The following is a 24,352-nucleotide window of genomic DNA, read 5'->3' on the forward strand; positions in this document are numbered from 1 at the left end:
GCTGTGCTGATCCTTCCCTTATCATAGAGAGGTTATCCTGGAACCCAAGATGATTACAGGACAAGAATAAGGCCGAGACTGGACTGTTGAGCTATGCACACGCTCTGCCCCTGCTCCGGTTCCTTGTCTGTTTAAACCTACAGCTCATGTCTGTACCCCGAAGAGGGCTGAAGATGAGCTGAGTGCTTCCTCTGCCTCTTCCCACGCTTGTCCAGGATCGTGTACTAAACCTCCTTTCTCTGCCCTTCGCCATTACTGTCTCTTTAGTTGACATACCGGGGCAAGTGCCCTGACCCAACATGGGGAAGCCCAGGAGTTTGAGTCTGGAGTCCAAAACTTTGGTTTCAAGATCATCACTCTCCCCACAAGCATCCAGAAAGACTCCCAAGTTCCCACCTGCGGCTATGACCTCAAGAGACAGAGGAAGGTAGAGCAAGAGAGGATGAGGGGGACATGAGCAGAGAGACCTCAAGACAGGAAGCCCTCTTAACAAAGAGGCCAAGTGCCCCGCAGGCTGGGACCAGCTGTAGGAACTGCAACCACAGACCACAAAACCAAGAAACAGCAGCAAGTGGCAGTGACTTTATTTTGTGACACACAAGCAAGTTTTGGGGGTACATCCTCATGGTCCTCCTGCCCGCAGCCCTTCCGGTTGTCCCAGGATGGTGACCTGCTGCTTTGTTCCTTCTCCCATGTCCCCCTTGTCCAGGTCTCCTGGCCTTTCTCTCTCCACACACAGGCCCTGTGACGGGCAGAGAGCCAACGTTTGAAAGCATAGGCTCTGGCAGTGCTCAGAGCGACCTGCGGGTTTCAACTCGCTCATCTGGGCTGAAGCATTCACAGCCAGTCCTCAAGTCCAGAACGCACAGCATCTGAAAGGCCTTGTGTAGGGATTTGTCGGCTTGCCATCAGGAAACACCATATCAACAGCCAAAACACACCTTTGCAGGGGTTGGGATTTTCTCCTTCTTGTTCTCATAAAAACCAACCAGACATTTTTCATTTAAAAAAGACTTAACACGTATATACAGTAGTAACTGGCTACTGTATATAGCCAGTTACCCTAAACATCACAGAGTTTATCTCCAATACCATGAGGACACAGGTACCATGGCAGTTACCTCCAGGACACTGTCTGCTCTTCTGGTTTCTTAAAAAAAGCTTCATTGCCAAGTTCAAACACCGACATCCTGCGAAGATGACCGTCTTTATTCCTTTATAAAAGTAGCTTGGATAATGTAGTATAATACACAGTACAAAGTTTACAACAATGCAAGAACAATGTATAAATTACAATGGCGTACAGGAAGCTGTGGCTCTTCTTGGGTGGTTCCCTTAGCAGTTGTATTGCTGCAAAGAGAATGAAAGGTGCATTAGGTTTTGATCAGGTTTAACAAATATGACGTCCTGTCTGTCACAGTCCTGCAGGAAGTAAACATACAACAGAGTGACTCAGCTTCAGTAGAACTTCAGCCAGCCACACAGGGCTCAGACAGTGATCCTGAAGAGTTTCCTAAACAAAGCAGACCCACTGTCCTTCCCTAGGAAAGCTGCACAGTGGCTTGTGGGCAAGAGGGAGCCCTGCAGGGGTGGCCTTGTGTGTGGGGCTTTCAGCATGGGGATTTAAAAGACAATGCCAGACGAGTTTCCATCTGGTGTGGGCTCAGGGTGGGTAACCTTCCCAATTAAATGCTGCCAAGTTAGGAAGCCCTGCTCTTTGTAAGCGTCTCTTGTCTTATAAACAAAGATGACCCATCTTTCTGCAGGGTCTGGGAGAAGCCAGCCGCACAGTGGCTCAGATGAGGACCCACTGTATTTCCTCCCAGCTCAGGAGAGGGCGTCACTCTGTGCAAACCACCACAGCCATTTTGTTCACTGACTTCTGCCTGTCACCCCAATGCACCAGCTCTGACATACAGAGAGGACTCACTGAGTTGAAGCTTGGCCTTGTGTAAAGTTCAAGCCTAAACATAGGTTTGCATTCAGGAATCCCAGAGGATTCTTTGCTGCCCCTCCCAACTATGCTGCCTGAAAACCAGTCGGTGCTGTTCTGGTGGAAATTTGGCAGGATGTCAAAGACATTATTGCCTGATAAGGAAAAGCAGCCTTTTATTTTAACTTCCCCTCAAAAATTGTAGAAATGTTCCATTTAGTTAGTTACAGCCAAGTTTTTCTTGGTAGTCGTGGCCTTTTAGTTTCCATTAGGTTTTTGTCTTGTTTTAGAGGAGTTAGGAGCCAAGCTAAGGAAGCATAGATGAAGTCAGCTTCTACTTCCATAAGCTTGTTTTACAGAAAAAGACTTAAAAGAAGCCACCTTCCCAAAGTGAACCGAACTGGAACGTCCATCAAGTCAACAATAGCTATTTTCCCGGAGAACAGAGAAATAAGAACCTTCTCTTTCCAAACCAGAGCACGCTTCTCTCCTAAGCCATGGCCTCAGGAAACAACTGCTTCCTGGCTTTCTTCCACAGTGAAAGGCTTTTCATAGCTGCCGACCAAAGGCTGCTGGTGACTCTCAGTGCTTGCTGCCTGGCATTTTTGTGAGTCCTTATTAGGAAGGAATTGTCGAAAATCCAGCAGAACTCAAGGGCAGTGTGCAGGCCAAGAGCAGGGGTCAGGTATGAAATGACTCAGGGCGTGAAGTCTGTTTTCTCCTCCCTAGGCGATGGCAGACAAAGTGCTTAATTTTTGAGTCACAGTCTCATCTGAAAAATGGGCTTACCTTGGTGTCTGACATGATGGATGCTGTCCATTAGTCATGTATACTGAGTTGGGAACATGAGGGCAACAAAGAGAGAGCATCCCCAATACTGTTTGTCTCTGTGACTAGAGCAGGGATAGTGAGAGAGCAAGGAGGTTGACCCTGAAAGGCACACTGTGTCTACAGATGACATGTTCCTGTGCACATGGAGACACCTACAAAGAACCAAGGTAACCCAGAGACCAGAGGACTCGGGAAGCTGAGCTCTGACACAGCACCGAGCACTGCAGATGCCTTGCCACAAAGACAGCGCAGAAATCGATGCTGGTAGTTGAGCCTGATTTTTTGTTTGTTTTTCCAGTACCAAGAATTGAACTGGGAGCCTCACACTTGCTTGGCAGGTGCTCTTACCACTTGAGCCACACTCCTGCCCTTTTTTTGTTTTTAGGTTGTTTTTCAGAGAGAGTCTCACACTTTTACCTGCCAGCCTTGGACGGGGATTCTCCTACTGCTGCCTCCCAAGTAGTTCGGGCCACAGACATGTACATCGCACCTCATTTTCTGAGCTAGGGTCTTGCTAGCCTTTGCCTGGGTTGCCTTTGCACCAGATCCTTCTCTCTCTGCTTGTCAAATACTTGGAAGTAAAGGTGAGCCCCGCCATGCCAGTTTGTTTTCTCCTTCTGAAAAGAACGGTGCATCGTGGTAATTGGATGGCTTTCGCACAGGCTCTTACCTGCTGGCGAGAGCAGCAATACCCACAGATGCCTCCGAGGACGCCGTTTATGACTTGAATGAGGCACAAGATGAATTCGATTCCACCAAGAGCCAAGAGGATGGAGAACAGGGTTACGTTCCACTCCACGACGTGCTGGGGTTCATAGCACTGGGTCCACGTGGAGGGGTCCACGAGGTACCTGTGGAGAGAAAGAGAAACTTGGGAGACATGACAAAAAAACAAAGAAAGAAAGAAACAAACAAAAAAACCCAACCTCAGTTTACTTTCCCAGAATTCCAGCCTCTACAACATCAGAATATTTGGATTCTTGCTGAAATGGGATTCAATCATGTGGGAAAATCAAGGCTTGACTTCATTCCACAAAGAGGCCTGGCATGCTTCCTTGCTTATCACTTTTCCTGCCCCAGCAGAACAAAGGGGGTTGGAACAAGACACCCAACTTTGAAACAGTTCATTGAGTCAACCCAAGATCTAATTCATTGATTTGAAACAAAAACACACACAAAAAAATTTCTGTCCTTCTGGTCCTGCCTCCCTGTTTGTCAGTGGAACAAAAGTCTGTATTTTCAGGTCACAAAGTCAAAAAAATTTTTGGTTCCATTAGCCTACGGGGTGACTAACTGGTGGTTTGGAACTGTTAGGTCTTCCCAGCATTGAACGCCTTGGACAGGTTCAACAGAAAAGGAAGTTTTTGCAGAAGCTTAGGCAGATCATGGGAGGAGCATAAAACAGCTCTAAAAAGAAATTTAACGATGCAGCCACTGCTCCCTGGATTCCTGCTGCATGCGTCAGGACTTTTTAGAAAAGTTTCATGCAATAGTCTCGAATGCCTGTGCATAGCGAATAGTCAATTTCTGTTAGCCCACGATGTGATCAACAGAGAGGAATCGCACTGGTGATCGTTTTAAACATCAAAACTTCAAATTCCTGGAGGCACCAGTTCTCCTTGAAAGGCCACCACTGCTCTACGCTCACTGCAAGCTGACAGACCCCCTCGCAGCTCACAACACACCGGCCTCAGGGAGCAGCTCACGTGCTCTGTCTCACTGTCCTCATGGCAACGGCCACTGGTCATCTCACAGAAGTAACCAGAGGCAGAGAGGAGAGGGCGCTTCCTCCTGTTCTCGGAGAGCAAGTGCAGAGCTGAGCCTGAACTAGCAAGTCCAAGTTCATAGCAAAAAGGACGTGTGTGTGTACAAGGTCGGTACATCTCACTGCTGTATCGTTCACGGGAGCAAATGCGACTTATTAGGTAAGAGCAATTCTACTTCATTATCTTCACTCCTAACTCCCCAGACTGAACCTTCCAAAAGTCATCGTTAAAAAGCCGAATCCGCAAAACTTAAAATCAATTCCTACTCTCCAAGAAGGACGTGAGTCTTGCATCACCACAGAGTTTCTGCCAGTGTCTGCTCCTTTCTCTGCACCTGATAAAAAGTCAATACCAATTTAGAGCGATAGGACCTCTTAAATGATCCTGGTATGAAAGTCATGGGGAAGACCTTTCTTACCCAGCCTAAAAATTTTAAATAAAGGGTCCATTGCACATAGTTCTGTTCTTATGTGAGCACATGCATATATGGGGTGGGGCATTTGTCCTGGGTTTTGATTAAATTCCTACAGTTGCCATGCTTATTTCATAAGGGTACTGCACCGCTTTCTCACAAAACGGTAAAAATGTACTACATTAAACCAGCCAGTTGCTCCGCATAGCACGTATGCCATCAGAGCACAACTCTACAGGAGATGGCCTGAGTTCGAACTGGACGACCACTTTCTAGTCATGTGACTTTGGATAAGTTACTTTGTCTTTTTGTGCTACCCTTTTCTCATCTGCAAAACAACTTTGCGGGGTTATTAGAAGAACAGAACCAATGACACTACAAAGCATCTTTAGACTTGTCTGTCCATCCTTGGACACCTGTGGTCTAAACCATGAATCAGTGGAGAAACACCTGCTGGCTGGGTGGCTGGACCGTGGACAATTCGGTCTGATGGGGCTATGACCAAGCACATGAAGGGTTAACAATGAGGCCCCAGGTAAGAACAATGACCTACTCTCCCTCCGTGTGGGCAAAGGTGTAGTTCCACTGGCCTTGGGAGTCGGCACACAGAGGTCCTTCTGCCAAACCCAGGGCTGCCACGATGACACAGTAACCTGATCCTGCGATCCCGACGAGCGCAGCCAGGACTGAGGACAGCATCTGGGGAAGGGGAGAGGAGAAGTGAGCCCAGACCACTCTGCCTCTCGGAGGAGGAGAGTCCCGCCCGCCCGGCAGGAGGACCTACCGCGCATCTCTTGCCACAGAGCTCATGGCCACAGCAGCCGCAGCAGTCCTCCTCCTCCAGCCCGATGAACACGAAGGCAGGCAGGAACATCTGTCGGGGTAAGACAGTCAGAGTCACATCCTGCCGGCTGCACAGGGTCAGGCACGTCTGGTCAAATGCACCATTTCTGGTGGCGTTGACTGGCTTTGATTATTGACCAAGGGTCTCAGAGGATGCAAAAGTGGAAGAAACTCTAGATGTCTTGCTTGCTTGAGTTCATGGGTCATGGGTCAAAGTATTAGGATGAGGCTATAGACATCCTACAAATAATAACCTACCAATATTTGTGTGTATCCCGTAAGAGTTCATAGCACAGGCCCAGGTGCAAAATCTGCTTTAGATCTGCTAAATTTTGCCTTTAAGTCTGATCTTTTCCCTTGTGGGACACAGAAGATACCAACCATCTTTTATTTTGTTTTTTTGTTGTTGTTGTTGTTTTGTTTTTGGTGGGACTGGGATTTGAACTCATGGCTTCATGCTTGCAAAGCAGGCATTCTACCACTTGAGCCATTCCCCCAGTCACCAGCAATCTTTTATAGAACAACTGAAATATTTTTAAGAGGAAGAGACAAAAAAAAAAATATGATCTGCATCTTTGAAGATACAAAAGCACTGTTTTAGCTGTTTAAATAAGGGAGGGATGAAATACCTGAAGTTCAATGTCAAAAAATGTCAAAAGCAACTTTAACAAGTGCAGAGCTACATTACACAGTACGATTAAGTTAATTTGTATCAGTAATACTTGTGGTGATTCTGTTAACCTGACAGCAATGCTCAAAGCAGGATTGCCATTCTGCAATTAGTATATTAGCTGTAAATATTTTAATGTCTTAAAAAATATTCTGTGTGATATTAACAATTCCATGCACTTTCTCTTTAAAATCCTGAAAGTTAGTTAGCATTTTAAAGTAGCAAACTCAAGTTTATCCACATTCTTCCCATGCCCAAGCTAATTCTTTCAGGTTGGCAGACAAATTCCTCCCTTCAATTAAAAACAAACCCTGGGGAAACACCACCTTCCACTCTTAGCTTCAGACACTGAGCTGCTGCAAACTGTAGGATTTTTTCTAGACGCCACACCCCAGGAGAGAGCTCCCAGCTCTTTGTAAATAGCGACGTACTCAATTGACTATTTTTTCTCTGTCACAAATGCCTGAGAATACGCAGCAAGAATTTGGATCCAAAGTGTTGATTTAGCACCAGCTGTCCCCTCCCAGCTCCCAGAGCGAGTGTTAAATACAACCCACTCCAGCACTGGAAACCCCGTCACACCTCGAATCTGATTTAAAAGTGAGTATCTGCTTTCGAGATGTAAGAGTTAAGCAAAGAGTTCACTTTCAGTTGAACAAGCATTTTGTCAAGCAGTATCCTACTGCAATTAATAAACATCCAGCAAACCTTTGTATAATCAGCTTTCAAAATAATTGCTGCATTTGGGACAATGCATTTCAGAAACTGCTCTTGAACCTCAGGAGCCCCGCTAGGTAAGAGAGAGACTTTTGGAGGTTGTAACCATTCTGAACGACTTACCAGCAAGCCCCCGCCCACGATGCCCGAAAAGAACCACACGAAACGGCTGAGGTGGTTTTCAGTGGCATATTTTGTTTCCCCGTTGGGAAAATAAAGCAGAATATTAGCCACGATGCAGAGGACAGCAAGCCCTGCCAGGCAGTGTCCAACACATCGCGCACATTTGCCATAGCACATGGTGCAGCAGGAGCCTGTCAGTCTTCCCTCCTCTCTGTCCTCAGTGCCAGCTGTCCCAGGTCACACGAGAGTCCCACGGTGGAGAAAGGGGAGCAGCCCTCACCCCATCCCTGCCACCTCTTAAATACTGCCAGCTCTTAGTCACCGGGGGATGAAGCACTTTGCTTTCATTGGTCCCGACCGTGGGCTGGCTGGGGTGGAGATGTGGGGTCGCCCCGCCCTTTGAAAGAAATTCTTGGAACAGGGAAGCCAGGACAGGACGTGAGAAACACTTCCAGTCTCAGGCTACAGAGAAAATGATTGAACCTCCACCAGGAATCCTCTGTGCAACTCCTCCACAGGGTACAGTTAACAGGAAGGTCTCACAGGACTTCCCAGTGTCCCCCAGTGGGACACCATGGCTGAGGCTTGGAAAGGCAGCTCTGCGACCCTGCTCTGCGGCTCTCTGGACAGCTTCCAGTCCCAGGCTCCCTCTGCCTGATTTAATTTGTGACCTGGGGCAAGTTTCCTGAGCTCTGAACTTATTTCCTTGTCTGTTAAAGACAAGGTATCCAAGCTGTCACCCAAAGGTTTAAGGAGGCTTTGGAGAAAATTCCAGAGCAAGCTCCTGCCCTCTGCCTGAGGCCAGCTCTGCCCACAGCCAGCCTCCCTGGACATCTGTGCACCACAGCCCAGGGGCCATCGGTCAGTGCAATGGCTCAGGCACCTGAGTACAAGGAATACATCCCAGGAAGGACCCAGGACAAAGGAAGGAGGAGGAAGAAGAAAAAGAGGAGAAGGAAGATAGGAAGGAAGGAAAAGGAAAAACAGCAGGGAATACAAGAGGGGAAATGAGGCGGAGAGAAGGAGGAAGGAGGAGGACAGCAGAGCCCAGGGTCAGGGCACAGAGGTGAACAGGTGTCCACCCAGCCAGAACCTCGTGTAGGCTCTCATTTGTCCCTGCACACAGCAGAGACCAGGTTGCAGTGGCCAGGTAGATGGGGAGAGGATAGGGACAGGCAGGCCACACTGGAGGGGCCATGTCACCAAGACAGGATAGGAAAAGACAAAAAGCCCAAAATGGCAGTTGTTAGTTTAGAAGAGGAAGGTGAGCAAAGCTGACCAATCCAGACTCAGGATTGTCCCCAAACCAGAGGGTAGGACATATACCAAATCTGAGACTAGCTGGGGGATCGGTGACATGGGGTCAGACTGGGAGGAGAACCTAGGAAGAAGTGTGTCCTGAGCTGACCAACAGGTGAAGCCACAATCCCAAATGCACCGAGGAAATAGATCAGTGGAAACAGAGGACAGGGCCGGGAGCCTACACCTGCCTGGGTATAGACCAGCAAGTCCTCATAAGACGTCACTTGTCCCAGCATACAGCCACAAGAAGGCACTTGGTCTGCATTTTGACTGTAAGTCCTGCTTGGTGACAGATCCCACAGCTGACAGGGCCTAAGTGTAATGCAGGTGGATGATGAAGCCCTAGGTTGGACATCTTTGTTCTGACCTTCCGCTGGGGCTGGTCTGTCCCATCTCGAGCCCAAATGAGAGAAAGGGATCACTTGAGGACTTTGCCCCAAGTTTCGAAGCCTCTCCCTTCTCTTCCTTATCCCCACTCAGCAGGGCAGAGAGGATGAGGGGTCTGGAAAGTGTGCAGGAGATGCTGGCTCTGCTGCTTTGAGAAGCTTGCATCGATATTGACTCTGTCCCAAGAAAGAGAAATGTCTCCATATGTAAACAGACCTATTCTTCTTTCTATTTCTGAGGACATCCAGACTCCCTAAAACTCATTAGTGGGTCCTCTTTACGTTTCCCAAGGTTTGGCCCATCTGGGGACCACCAGAACCACACATACAGATTTGGGGTCCCGCCCTAAGCATAAGGTATTTCTAGGTGGGGCCCAACAATCTAAATGAGTCATTTGTTCTCTCCAGTCTGGGAGCACAGCCCCAGGCACACATCGTGTGTATCAGGTGCCATCTGAGGCCGTGTGCACCTCCAAGGTCCCTCCGCTCCAGTGACGCTGGGTGAGTCACAAACAGGAAGGGGCACGTTGCAGTTTTCAGGGTGGATGTAAGGTATTTTCAGACTTGAGCTGACAGCACCCTCCTGGAATAAGGAGTCCCTTCCCTGTGCCCACCCTCCTGTCCTCCTCGGGACCTCTGCCTCCACCCCTCAACTGATCAGCTGGCCTGGCAGAAGCAGGGGCTGCTTTTCCTGGCGGAAGACCCAGCTGTGCTTATCTGGACAGTTTCTTAACCATTTGGCTATGATCCTAGCCAAGAGAGGATTCTGGCCTTTCTCCTGGCCATGAACCCTGTTTCCTGTGCACACTGCCATCTCCATGGGTACCTTCTGGGCTCCAGTTCCTTCCCCAACCCCTGACCCCAGCCTGACCCCTGACCCCGGCCTAACCCCTGACCCTGCCTCTGCCTCCCGATCTTTCTTCCTGTTCTGAGCATTATCTTCTGTCATGCAATGGTCTTCTGGATTCTGCTTGCATACGAGTTGAGTGTCCCTAAACTGAAAATCTGAAATTTAAAACACTCCAAAGTCCAAAACTTTTTGAGCACTGACGTCACACCACCAGTGGAAAATTCCACCTCTGATTTCTGAAGTCAAAACACAGGTGCACTGGAAGCATTTATTGCACAGAAAATCTGCTTCAGACTGTATATAAAACACACACACGTGTATGAAACACAAATTCCACCTCTCCATGGTGTCACCCTGTGTCACAGATACCTCTGAGTTGCTCAGTGTATTCACTTCTTCTTCTGTTGTCTGTCTTTCCATCTCCTTCCACCTCGTCCACCACTGATCTGCAATGCCTGACCCATAGCAGGTGCTCAGTAAATATTGTTCACTAACTGAATGAAAAAGTAAGCACGCTGATGTTCTTTTAAGCCCTATCTTACCAGAATGGTGCTCCAGTCCCCTCACCCTCTGTTCTATAGTATCTGCCTGTGAACTTGGGGTGTACTACAAAGTCATCTTAGCCACCTGCAGCAGGGCCCCCAGGCTCTGCCACAGCCTGGCTCCTGGTGCAGGTAGTTAAACCCTCTGTTCCTCAGTTTCTACCATTCCTCCCCTCACTAGTGTTTTTTGGAGCTTCTGCTGTGCTTCCTAACATAGCAGATAGCACAGGGGAGACAGCATTAAACAAATGAAACCGAACTCAGTCTTTATTCTTAAGAAGTGTCCATGCGACTGGAAGGAGAGAGACAACTTTTGAAAAGTAAAATACAGGTGTCATAGACGGTGGTAAGTGCAGACCAGGTCGGGGTGGAGGAGACAGAGAGAGGGTCTCTGAGGCAGGAGAAAGATAGGATCTACTCGTAATGTGTGATCTGCAGAAGTGAGTCACTGTGCACAAAGCTTCCAGACCTGGCATTTAGCAGTCACTTAACACACATGTCACTTATTACTTCCTACTTCCATCTGCCCACTCTCTTGGGAAAGCTGTCTCCACTCCATTTGTGATGCACTCTATTTACTTTTCTGAGATTCCATTCCTCTGATATACATTGGACCCCTTTATCATTGCTCCTGCTGAAGTACTAGAATTCTGACAGTTAGAGAGAAAGTCACTTCTAGCCCCCTCGCCCCTCGGGGATCACCTCAGCCCATGGCTACCTTCAGAAGGAGAGGTTTTTACTGCACTATAGCACTACAGGTTCCTGAGCACTGGCCACCAGTTCTCAACCCCACATTTTGGGGTCCCTGTCCCACTTCCAGAAAGAAAGGCCCCACTTCTCCTGCCCTGGTCCAGCCACCCCTGCCTCGTTCTCCTGGCTGAACCCATTACTTCGTCATGACCCTTCCATGGCACCCAGCCTGCCTCTACCCTGCCCCAGGGCTGTTCACGACTTTGTCCTTGACACAAGGCAGCGCTCGTCAGACCAGGATGTGTGGTTCTGTGTCCCTCTCAGGCCACACTAGGACCAAGGCCCCAGATGGGGACCGATTTTCTTCATGAAGTGCGGCAGCTAGCAGTGTCAGACATTCGACTGGCTCCCAAGAAATATTTTCCAGACAAATAAATATTTGTTCAGATGAATAGGGAGATTGAGTATGGTCAGTTCTAAGGTTATTAGCTTTGAAACAAAGTCAAAATAATCTCAGGAAAAGTTAGAGAAAATGGTCATTTCTTACACTGAAGCTCGAAAACTTTCAGTTTTCCCTAGCATACATGTAAGCCGTGGGTACATGCTTCTTGTGGTTTTCTCTGCTGACCATTTGATGGACGTGATGAGGTTTCAAGAGTAACTCCAGGGAAGCTCCTCTTGGTAATGCCAAGAACCATACAAGCACCGGTTTTCATGGTGGAAGAAGCCCCAGTGGGGTGGGTGGGTCTACACCTCCACGGACCCCTGTGGCCCCAGCTCCAGCACTTTCCAGAGCTCATTTTGTTACTTGTCGGCGCAAATGTGTTGTCTTTAAGAAGTAGCACAGTCTGTGATTTTATGTGGTCGTGGGATTTTCTCAGACGGATTTCCACTCAGATCTCCTGCGTCTTAGAGGGTGTTCCCTTTCTTGTTGGGAAGGCACTAATTTCTTACTCATCTGAGCATGACAGACATATGAGTCACGTGCAGTAACCATGCTCATTACGGTTTTTTTATCGTAAGTGACAGAAACCAGTTCAGCTACCTGAACCGAAGGGGCATTAATTATGAACTCCAAAGATGGGGGTGCAGATGGGGTGATGGGACTCAGGGCCGAGGGGAGCCAGACACGAGGAAATCCAGAGCCCTGTCCGCTCTCCCCTCGCACCTCTGACCCTTCCTGTCCACATGCTTCTGTCTTCTTAACGCACGCTCCGTTCCTCTGCTGCTCGGCTTTTCTAAGCTCAAGAGACTCACGCCAAGCCCAGCATCGGAGGGAAACAAGTTCACTGGGTAAAACTGGGAAGGGCCACACCCGCGGGACCTGCATGATCATGGCTTTCAACAGGAAAAAGAAGTCATTGTTTTAGGAACACGTGAGCATGAGGCCAGGCAGAGGCCAGTTGCAGTCCTTTATTTAAAACTGTAACCACAGTGTAGAACCACAGTAAAGGGAGACAGGGGGCCAGCAGGAAGCCATCTTGCACACAGCCTCTAGCTTTCCCCTCTCCTTAGGCTGCAGCTCAGTTTATTCTTGAGTTAAAAATAAGCTTCTTGAGACACTAGAAAGACCTCCCAAGGTCATGGGTCAGCAGGATTAATATTATATGAATGGCCATGTTACTGAAAGCGATCTACAGACTCAGCGCAATCCCCATCAAAATCCCAAAGCTATCCTTCAGGGAACCAGACAAACAGTTGCAAAATTCATATGGAAACAGGGAAGGCTCCCAAAACCCACAGCAAACCCGAGCAAAAAGTGTATCATAATGCTAGAGGAATCACAATACTGACAGCAAATTACAGCACAGAGCAGTAGAAACAAAAACGGCATGGTGCTCGCCCCCAAACCGATAACGCTGACTAATGGAATAGAATGAACGATCCAGAAATAAGCCCACACAGCTGCAGTCATCTGCTTCTTGACAAAGGCATTAAAAACATATGTTGGAGGAAAGATAGGCTCTCTAACGAATGGTGCTGGGAAAACTGGGTGTCCACGTGCAGAAGACTGAAACTGATCCCTGTCTCTCACGCTGTACAAAAATTAATTAAAAACGTATCAAAGATCTTAACCCAAAACTCTGAAACTACTGGGGGAAAACACTTGAAGATGTAGGCACAGGTGATGACTTTCTAGATAGGACTCCAATTGCTCAGGAAATATGAGCAAAAACTGACAAGTGGGATTGCGTCAAGTTAAAAGGCTTCTACATCTCACCAGAATAAAGGGACAACCTACAGAATGGGAGAAAATCTTTACCAGCTACTCATCAGATAAAGGATTACTATTCAGCATATATAAAGAGCTCAAAAAATTAAACATCAAAAGAACAGTGCAATTAATAAATGGGCACATAGACTGAACAGACACTTCTCAAAAGAAATACAGATGGCTAGTTAGTACATGAAAAAATATTCAAAATCTTTAGCCATTAGGGAAATCAAAATCAAAATAACATTGATTGATATTCTGTCTCACCCTAGTCAAAATGGCTGTCATCAAGAAAACAAACAGCAAAAAATGCTGGTGAGGACGCAAGTGGAACCCTGATATACTGTTGGTAGGGATGTAAATCGTAAGTTCTTTCTCTCAAATGTGGAATCTAGGCAAGAAAAACAGAAGACATGAAAGTAGAAGGGGGACCATTTGGGAAGAAGGGGACCAGAGGGAAGAGGAGAGGGAGCAAGAGAGGGTAATGGGACTGATGTATGATCAAAGTACATTTTACACATGCCTAAAAATGTCATCATGAAACCATTATCTTGTACAAATAATATATTTTTTTAAAAATTAAAAATAGATAAACAAAATAGATCTATTGCTTTTTTAAAATGAGCCTCTAGGTTTGAGATTTGTAAACAAGAGTTAAACTTTACCCTCATCCCCTGGCTCTGGGGCTCACCCATCCCGTCTCTAGTCTTAGCTCAGTGTGTCACACAGCCCTAAGCCAGGGCACAATAACCCCTGAGCCAGGGCATCTCCAGGCACCCCTTGCTGCTCGGGACATGACGCCTCCTGTCACCTGCTGCACGGTTGGAGGCACAGGACATGGGTCTGGGTCCCCCTTCCTGGGGGCTCACTGTTCAGAAGGGTGGCTTGATTCCCTGTGGGCCGGGTAAGCTGAGGGTTTCCTCGTGTGCCCTGGACAACTGATGCACTGATACCTTGGGAGAGACACCACTGTCTTCTGGTTGAGTGTCATTTTATAATATATATCTAGATATCTACTATATATCTAGAGCCCGGGGGTGGAACGTGGAGACTGACTCTCCAGAGAGGCTGGACTACAGTCTTCCAAAGCCACACGCGCTGATCGGGTCCAAGGGAAACGGGGCCCTGAGGGTGGGGACAGATATTCATTTAAGCACTGCCCAAGTGATTTTAACCACAGCAGAGTTCAGTCCACTGGTCCAGGTGACCCAACTTCCTAGTTTTCTAGATGGAAACAGGAGGTCAGAGAGCTGTGCTGTGGTTGAAGAGAAAAGACAAAGATGAAAACGAAGCAAAAACAAACCCCAAAACATTAAACCCACAGATTCATCTGCTTGTGCGTTTTCAATCTGTTCTCTAGGTGGCCCTCCTGGTGAGACAGAAAGAAGAGGCCTCACTCTCACTCTTCCTCTGTCCTGTGGGACCAGTTCTTCCCCAAGGGAAGTGGGATGCCCACTCTGCTGGCTTCTCCCCAGATCCGCCCTGGAAGGAGGGTGACAACTATTCAGGGGTCCTGGGTAACTCTGACCCAGTGTCTCTGCTTTTCGGGGGAGGGGGCGGGAAAGAAGACAGGACAAGGGACCTGCCATCTCTCCCATGTTTGTAGCCGACCGACTGTTCCCTGTGCAAAGGGAGCTGTCACAGGTGAGGAACCTGAGGCACACATGAGTGACGGCTGCAGGCCAAGGTCAAAAGCTGGGTGAAGGGCAGGGCCTGGATCCTTCCTGCTGAGTCTGTCTGACTTGGGCACCAGCCCCTTACCGCATATGGTGTTCAGTTTTACTCTTCACGGGATAATGAAAAACAGATTCGGTCAGATTTAGGGACTTCTGGCACATTTGGATAATGTACTTTTGAGTCATCAGTCACGTGGGTTCTACTTTAGTTAGACAGATGGTTTATGGTTAGCCTGACATCTTTCAGGTAACATGGTCCACCTTTGGGAGGTTGAATGGTTCCAACTCCAGTGGACAGCTCAGAACTAAAGTGACAGCTTGGCTACTGCAGGAAAACACAACTGGTCTCACACAAGAGATGTGCACAATTAAATAATTTATAAGAATTATTATTATAAAAAAATCTCCTATACACAGTAGAGGAGGGAAATCAAAACCCCTCAGCCAGGCATGGTGGTGTATGCCTGTAATCCCAGCACTTGGAAAGTTGAGGCAGGAGGATAGGAGCTTGAGGACAGCCTGGGCTTCATAGTGAGACCTTGTCGCAAGGAAGGAAGGAAGGAAGGAAGGAAGAAGTCTATTTTCATTGGGCCAAATGGCTATTGTGACACATTGAACTGAACTAGAGATGGAGCAGGCGACGCGCACGGAGTCAGGAGACGAGAGTGAAGTTTAACTCTGGTTTAATCTCGGACCAAAGAGCTCATTTTCTTTTCAGTGCTGGGGTTTGAACTCAGGACTACACCTTAAGCCACTCCACCAGCCCTTTTTTGTGAGGGTTTTTTTCAAGATAGGGTCTCTCAAACTATTTTGCCTGGGCTGGCTTCAAACTGCGATCCTCCTGACCTCTGCCTCCTGAGTAGCTGGGATTACAGGCGTGAGCACCAGCACCCGGCCTAACAAGCTCGTGTTTTAAAAGCAATAGATCTATTTTGTTTATTTTTAAATTTTAAAAATTATATTAATCATACAAAATAATGAGTTTCATATGACATTTTACCCTGTGCAAGGATTCCAAAACGTGTCCTTTGACCTTCCGTGGAAACACACGTGCCTTTCTGTGGGAAGGTTAGGACAGATGACTCCTGTCCTGCTCCTATGCCATTTATAGCTCAGCCCTGTGGGACCTGGAGCTGCTGGGAGTTGAGGACACCGTAGGACTGAGAGGCGACATGGCTGCTTCACAGCTGGTTTTGACTCGCTTCCCCGGGCAAGGGGGCGCTTTCTGGGTGGCAAGGCTTCCTGTTTACATTGTGTGGTCCTTTCTATGAGGTCAGTGCTCACCAACTGAGCGCAGCATAAACCCAGGCATCCAGACGCTCTGAGTGTTCGTGACAAGCCACTGAGGTCACCGCGCGGACTCAGGCTCCACCACGCTCCGTCCGACTGGTTTTCAGGGCTGTCAGACTCCAACGTGGCAACCTTCCCAGTGATACTGAGGAAGCTACAAATTCGGGTTCTGCTGACTCTGCCCAGGAAATTTTATCTGGAAGGGTCCTGCGCAAGAGAGAGAGAGAGAGAGAGAGAGACAGAGAAAGAGAGAGAAAGGGGAGAGGAAGGGAGGGAGAGGGAGAAAAAGAGAGAGGGAGGGAGAGAGAAGAGAGTCCAAGAGGCTGTGACAGTGACAGTAGCCCTGGTCCCTGTCTCTGTGTGCTGGGATGGGACTGAGTGCCCCGTGCGGACCGGCCCCGCATCTGTCATAATCGTGACACTCCAGCTTTCCTCTCCAGACGGGGAGTTGAGATTGTGAGCAGCTGAGTCCCTGTGCCACTCCCTTCATCGCGTTAGGTTACAACAACACGGGGCTCACTGTGGGACCTGATGGGAAAACCATTCCACTTTCGGGCTCAGCCGTTAGCCTGGCCTGTTTCAAATGACTAAAAGATTCCACGGAGCCATGAGTTTTTCAAAACTGCCTTCATGCTGATTTGGAGATTACTTTTTCAGACTGAGATGGGAGAAAAACTTGAGCAAGAGTGGCAAAGTGACTGAGACACCAACTTGCAATATTCAAAAAGGTCTGGAGTAATTATAATGCATTTACTTTTGCCCTGAAGGGATCAGATCAGCTTCTCAGGCAGACACCACAGGAGAGTTGAATCAGGAACCCGGGATCTCTGAAAGAAGCTATCCTTAGAGCCAGCTCGGGGTGTGGGTCTTGGGTGTCCCTTTTGCAGATGCAGAGCTGGGGGTTCTCACAAACCCCACCAGAACTCCAGGGAGAACCATGACTGTGGGGTCACTGACTTCTGGACCTCCTCTGATTTCCTGACATCCTCTTGGAGGTCCTGTGTCTTTTGGGATGACTAGCTGTTTTTAGGAATCAGAGTCGCGCACAGAGTCACATCTAGGTTTGGCACCAGGCTGTGTGAGCTCCTTGCTGAGTTTTTTTTTTTTTTTTTAATGAAGAAGGACAAACAGAAACAAGTAGAAAGCATTTTTTTCCTCTAGAATCACCTAGGTGACATTTTATAGGAATGCCTTCCAGCTTCTCACAATGCATTAAAGACAATTTACGAAGATTTTTTAAAGATCACTGCCTGGAATAATTCACTCAGCAAACATATTGAGCAATGGGTGTGTTCCAGGATGAGCCTAAGACCCTAATGTGTGTCCTACTAAATTCTCACAGCAGCCTTTTGAGATAAACATTGTGATGAAAGCCACGCTTTGGACCCCAGGCCCAGGTCAGGTCTGGCCGCTCGTCCCATATACCAAATAAAGAGGCATGGCGAAGGTGGAGAAAGGAGATTTATTACACAGCTTGGAACACGCCTTGGGAAGAGGCGAAGTCAACACCCAGTCCATCCTCAGCCATCTTCAGGGTACAGACATGAGCTTAGCTTTAAATAGACAAAGGATTGGGGACAGGGGACAAAAGGTATGCCTAGTTACACAGTCCTGGTCACAGGCGTGGCCTGATCGACCATTATCTCAATCCTTGTTCTCCACAGTTCCAGAGAAGTTGCCATCGCTGCCATCACTAGAGAGGACCAACTGGTTCCCAAGACAGGGTTACTCCTGCTCCAGGGGACAGCCTCATCATTGCAGGTAATTGTCCCCATTTGGAGGGATGTTCTGACTGCAAGGCTCCACTGTTCCTTAGGGGCAGTTTCGGCCTCTTGTCATAAAGATGTTATCCATCATGCCTGTCCTTCCTTGATCCCAAGGTGGCTGCAGGAGAGAGTGGCTCAGAGCGAAGGACAACAGGCACAAAAGGGAGGCAGAAATGCCAAGCTTTTCTCCAGGTTTTAGTTAATTTGTGCGCCCAAGCGAGGAACCAGTGCTTTTCAGCAAAAGCAGTTTAAGCATCTCTTACAGTTACAGCCACCATTATACAGGTGACAAAACTTTAAGGCCTGACAGTGTGCCTATGGTGACAGTGTGACTCCAGAGCTCTCTCTTAACCACAGTGCCACACCGCCACCAGCCTGGGGGTGGGTCTGGTGACAGTGTATTAGCACCGTTGTCAACATCACTACAAGTCAATAAGGTACACCTGGCACCCGGACATTAGTTCTAAATGGCATGTTCCAGTGAGGACCCTAGGCTCTTTGGAGAAGTGGCTGATCCAGGACTGAGTAAGGAGAACCAGAGGTGACTCTGCAATAGCTTGTGCCAGCGTCCAGAGTTCTCTTACGAGACGGTGTTACAGTTTGGGTCTGAAATGTCCCCAAAGGCTACGTGCCAAATAAAGTCCTGGTGTCGGCTGTGGGGAGGGCGGAGCACCCTCCATGAGTAGGGGCCTGGTTTGGGGTAGTGAGGTCATTGTGGCCGTGTCCTGAAGGGTACATTAGGACCCACCCTTCCTCTTCCTCTCTCTTTGCCTCCTGGCCACCATGAAAGGAGCAGCTTTCCATGGAGCCAAATGACTCTGACCTGAAACCTCTGAGACTGTCAGCCAGAATAAACCTTTCCTCCTTTAAGTTGATTTGCTTGGATATTTTGTCACAGTGATGGAAAACTGACTAACACAGATGGTCAGTCAGTCAGGTGAGGCCACAAGAGGAGAGGCAGAGGAGGACAAAGTTTATATCCTCACAGGTCCCAGACACAGGAGGTGTGGGCCCCCGTGGGGAAGCACCAGTGACCAGCAGGCAGAGGGCAGGAATCTGGGCAGGGTAAACAGTTTGGGGCTGGGTGGCTGAGGCTCTAAACTATAGAGAGGGTCACCAGTTGCCTGGTGTCTGGCTCTAGGGTGTAGAGGGCAGGTAGGGGTGGTGATGGGTTAGGATGCATAGTAAAGGTATTTCTGGCTGACCCTCTGCTCCCTGGAAAGAACTGACCAGTTTCAGGAGAGGCAGTCTTTCCCCAGCCTGGAGCGGTTTTAGCATGTCAAAACATCACACTGCTGGCTCACGCCTATAATCCCAGCTACTCAGGAGGCAGAGATCAGGAGGATCACAGTGTGAAGCCAGCCCCGGGCAACTATTCCTTCAGATCCTATCGCACACACACAAAAAAAAAACCTTCACAAAAAAGGACTGGTGGAGTGGCTCAAGGTGTAGGCCCTGAGTTCAAGCCCCAGTACCAGAAAACAAAGCAAAGCAAAGCAACACCACAACACAACGCCACACCATCACAACACACAGAAAATAAAAATCATAAACCACGCAGCCAGAAAGTAAGTACTCAGAAGGCACAAGATTGCTGCATGTGGAGTTTCCTGACTTTGATCATTGTGTCAGTTATAAACGAAGTGAGGATTGCCTATGATAAAATGTTAAACTGTAAGTGTGGCTAGAGGATTTGTAAGGGGTTTTGGTGACATTCTTGCAATTTTCAGTGAGCATGATATTATCTCAAAAGCAAAAGAAAAAACTGAATGCTGGATTTCACCTTTAAAAGTGCACTAGAAATAACTCAGAGTCTCTTTGCCACCTCAGGAGCTCCAGGACTTGGGGAATCCCTAGCACGTAAGATACTCACTGTCACATAGGTGACAGGACGTAATGATGCATAACCATTATCACTTTATAGAGCTTTGCTGTGTCATCAGGAATTCCAAGTAGAACAGGTCATTTGTGACTAGTTCCTACCTGGTGTTTTCCGGAGTAATAACCCCAGCTCGATGAGCAGTAAAGATGGGGCGATGGTATGTTGAGGTGGATGCTGGGGGCACTGCTGACCAGGTGCTGGAAGGGCTTTGTCATCCACAGCTGACTCTGCAGGGTCCAGCCTGACCCCGGCTGCCCCCTATTGCCCCGAAGAAAGCGCTCTGGAGACCGATGAGAAAATGCACCTAGCCCCAGGCCTCAGCAGGGATGACCGGAGCTGCAGAGGTTGTAGCCTGGGCCTCTGTGATAACTGACTCATAGTTCATCTTCTCCTGTCCTCTGAGCCTTCTTCCTGTTCCCTTCTAGGTGATGACCCCCAGGTCATTCCCCTAAGAAACAAGCAAGCTGTCAGCCACCCAGACCTGTTTCCTAGCAGCTGGTCTTCAGAAAGTACCTTCTCCGTGTCCATCAGCCACTCCTGACCCTGGGCTGTCTGCCTGAGTCACACCTCTCCCTGTGACTGCAGACAGGAGGACTTCTGATCCACAAGGAATGTGATTTTTTTTTCTGATGGTACTGGGATTTGAACTCAGGCCTTCACACTTGCTAGGCAGACACTGTACCTTGAGTCACCCCTCCAGTCCCTTTTACTCTGGCTGTTTTGGAGATAGGGTCTCACTTTTTGCCAGGCACACCTGAGCCAAAATCCTCCTGTTTTGCATTTTCCATGTTCACTGGGGTGACAGGTGTGCTTCACCAGGCCCAGCTTTCTATTGCTGTTGAAATTGGGTCTGGAAACGATTTTTGGCCTGGGCTGGTCTAGAACCACAATTGTCCAGATCTCAGCTTCCGGCATAGCTGGGATGACACGTGCACAGCACGGGTGCCCAGCAGGAATGTAATGTGAATTTTAAACCTCAGATTCTTTGAGACAACGTAGCCACAGGACCTAAAAAAACAAGATGATTCCCAGCTCAGCCATGCTACAATGTACTCACCAAGAACAAACACTGGTTAGGCTTACTTTAGATGTTTAAAACATATACAAAGTTACAGTAAGATATAAGACCCCAGCTCCCCCCATATGGCCCGTGACCACCCCTGCCATCCTGCTGCTGCAACACCTCACAATCCCCATATTATTTGAGGCAGATTCCAGTCATTGTCCCTAAGTTTTCAGTCTGTGTCTTTAAGGGAATGGCTATTTTTAAACATAACCATCATAACATTGTGTAAAATATTATAAATAGGTAAAAATACTTTGATACCAAATATCCTTTCAGTGTTCAAATTTCCAGCTGTCTTGTAAACATTAGAGACATTGCTTCACTTTGTTGATACATCTTACATTCAATCAAGATCCAAATAAGGTCTGCCAGTTAGCACTGACTGATGGTGACGGAGGGCTCCCCCTCCCCTTTTTCTTCCCCCTCCCCATTTTCTTCCCCCTCCATTTTGTTGAAGAACGCTGTAGCTTTCCACTTTCTGGAAACCTGTGGTATTATTTAATATGTTTGTATTCCTGCAAATTGGCGGTTGGACTTGGAGACTTGTCAGTTTCTCTCTCTCTCTCTCTCTCTCTCTCTCAAGATAACATTTTGCATGGGGTCATATTCACTCCTTAAGAGGCACCTGAGGTCTAGTTATTTTCCCCTCGGTGACGTGTACAGCTCGTGGTGCTCAGTAAGTGCCCAGGTACACTGGTTCATTGAGGGTTACAAAGTGGCCCATTTACCATTCATCTTAATTTATTAGCCGGACTACTCTTTATAAAAACAGCCATCTCCTCTCCTGTTATTCGGCGACCTACAGACGCAGTCTGGATGAAAACGTTAAGATAAATGCTAGGTTCCAGAGCCGAGGATGTACTGCGGTGGCAGAGAGCTTGCCTAGCATGCACGAGGCCCTGGCTCCATCCCCAGTGCCACACACAAAGGTAAATGCCAGCTCCTTTCCTTTCATTTGAGAATGTTCAAAATAACAAGTTGGTTCCCTGTCATCTTTCCAGCCTGGCCAGTTCATTTCCATTGCTGTCGACATCACTAGGAAGGTCACAGTTTTTTAATGTACGTCCAGTTGCTCTGCCCTGGGTCAGTGGGAGCCTCCTCGGGTTGGTTCCCGAGTCCTTTCATGGCCACAGCCATCTTTGGTAACTTCTTTGTCCCTTGGTACAACGAGAGGTGGCACGTTCTCCTCGCAGCCTTCCTCTGGTAGCAGGCGTCTCTGCGGCTCTTTCTAGGGGAAAGGTTTTCAGATCGCGGCATGGGATCAGGGATGCCCTGTAGGTTTTTGACTTTGTTTCTCGAGAAGAGGTAGGAAACATGGGTTCTTGTACTGTTCTTTTGTATCCTCTGTGTTATTTGATTTTTCTGTATATTCATTATTTTGACATTCATACAAATTATGCATAAATACATAGTTGAAAAAGTCAAATATTGTTTTCATAACCCTTCCTTGACATGTCCCCTGACAAGGTGACTACAGCTAACAATTTGTTGTGCATTCTTTTAGAATTTTTCTTAGTGTTGTTATCTAAGTAAAACTGTTGTACTTAGGATTCTGTTTTAATCTATCCAGATGATTTGAAGATGAAAGTCTGAAAAATTAACAGCTCAGTGTTCAGTGTCCCAACCGCAGGGGGCGCTGTGTACACTGAGGTCTCCAAGATTGAGGTCCTGGCCTTTGTGGCACGCAACAAACCTGCAAAGGAGCTGACAGGTGAGAGAAGAAAGGGCCTGGACACACAGAAAGCAAGACGGCTGAACGCATGGGAAGATGCTCGAGATATGAATAAAGCTATACCAAAATGCACCTCCAAATATTTGCTACCACACCCTGTTCACTTGGTTGTATTTCTGGCAGTTTGGCAATACACATCCAATTGTAAATGAATTCACGGTTGCTAATTTGAAAACAATTCTAAGAATTCACCCTTACAATGTTTGGGAAATGATGTGTAAATAAGGTAGGGTTTCTTAACTTCAGCTGAAAGTTATCATTTCCTTTAATTATAAAGCAGGAAACCAAACAGTAGCAGCCCATGCCCTGTTACCGATAAAAACCATAAATATTTTATGTCACGTTACAATTGTCACAGCTTTTGTGCTCATGGTGTCTTGTTACAGTACTTATCTGTCCCTCTGCCAGATCTTGGTCTTCAGCCCATCAATAAATAAGCACATATATTTCTAAGTAAAAAGTATTGTTATCACCATATTCAAAGCAATGGCTTTCCTTTGAATCCTGAGGACGTTAGTATGTGCACTTAAAAACGTTGTGATGAGAAGAAATTCATAGGTTTGTACTGCCAAAGAGGCTCGTGACACAAGATAGTTGAGATTGGGGTGATTCAGAATGTCGTGTGCCCCTGTGACTCACGCCTGTAATGCTAGCCACTTGGGAGGCAGAGATCAGGAGGATCACAGTTCAAAGCCAGCCAGGCAAACAGTTTGAGAGCCTATCTGGAAAATTCTCAAGACAAAACAGGGCTGATGGAGTGGCTCAAGTGGTAGAGCGCCCGCCTAATACATGTCCAAGCACAAGTGCTACGAAAAACAAAACCAAGCGGGAGCAGTGTGGGGTGTGTGTGCATGTGTGTGTGCATGTGTGTGCATGCGTGTGCGTGTGTGTGCATGTGTGTGCATGCGTGCGTGTGCATGCGTGCGTGCATGTGTGTGTGCATGTGTGTGCATGTGTGTGTGTGCATGTGTGTGTGCATGTATGTGTGTGCATGCGTGTGTGTGCATGTGTGTGCATGTGTGCGTGTGTGTGTACAGCTCCTGGGCAGGGAAGGGCGTGAGGCAGGGCATGGAAGGGCCTGTGTGTCAGAGCTGCTAGAAGAAAATGAAGGGCTTCCATGTACAGATGGACACAGCAGCTGGCGACACTGGTGTCTTCGGGGACGAGACAGGTGGCTGGAGTGTTAGAGACCGTCCTCTGATGAACCTTGTAGATCCTCTCTTTTTATTTATTATTTATTCAGTCCTTGTGAATGTTTATTCTACTTGAAAACATAAGAAAGAAAGCTGGACACTTTGAAACTCCTCCCTAGATCCTGCGGAGGGGATGAGCGTCAGCCATGCTCACTCACGAGGGCCCCTCCGCTTGGACTTCGGCAGTTCTGCCCCAGAGTCTGGAAGGTTCTCCCATGGCAGCTGCCACTCTGAACCCTCAGCAAAAACTCTCAACGACTCCTTGGCTCTTGGGTTTTGTACAGGGATAGAGTAGCATCCGCTCTTTCAGGAAGAAATTTTAGCCAACTCAAATGCAAAGCAAGCACCCTCCAGTCCAGCCTCTACTCTGAAGGTGTCACAAAGGGGGACCCCTTAAGGACACGGAGGGAAGTGTGTGAGCATTCACAAGTTAGGCATTTGTGTCTCAGATATTAGTTGCTCGTGTT

The 24,352-nt window shown here is 47.8% G+C and overlaps 1 protein-coding gene and 1 long non-coding RNA gene across 3 annotated transcripts; one reads left to right on the forward strand and one right to left on the reverse strand.

The window, feature by feature from the left end:
- Positions 1–567: 567 nt before the first annotated feature.
- On the reverse strand, positions 568–7,606 carry Tm4sf1 (transmembrane 4 L six family member 1). The gene is made up of 5 exons (XM_020158331.2): positions 7,296–7,606; positions 5,727–5,816; positions 5,496–5,641; positions 3,435–3,615; positions 568–1,350 (listed from the first exon to the last, which is right to left on the reverse strand). The coding sequence occupies exons 1-5, from the start codon at positions 7,470–7,472 to the stop codon at positions 1,336–1,338; spliced, it is 609 nt and encodes a 202-aa protein (XP_020013920.2). The 5' UTR covers positions 7,473–7,606; the 3' UTR covers positions 568–1,335.
- Positions 7,607–15,981: 8,375 nt separating this feature from the next.
- On the forward strand, positions 15,982–23,110 carry LOC141418559 (uncharacterized). Of its 2 annotated transcripts, none has more exons than XR_012443186.1 (4): positions 15,982–16,974; positions 17,911–18,007; positions 20,320–21,889; positions 22,531–23,110. It is a non-coding gene; the product is annotated as an uncharacterized lncRNA (long non-coding RNA). The 2 variants fall into 2 exon arrangements; XR_012443187.1 differs by having other exon boundaries at positions 15,986–16,974; positions 21,766–21,889.
- The last annotated feature ends 1,242 nt before the right edge of the window (positions 23,111–24,352 follow it).

The sequence above is a fragment of the Castor canadensis genome, chromosome 17 (assembly GCF_047511655.1).
Source record: "Castor canadensis chromosome 17, mCasCan1.hap1v2, whole genome shotgun sequence".
In the NCBI taxonomy this organism is placed as follows: domain Eukaryota; kingdom Metazoa; phylum Chordata; class Mammalia; order Rodentia; family Castoridae; genus Castor; species Castor canadensis.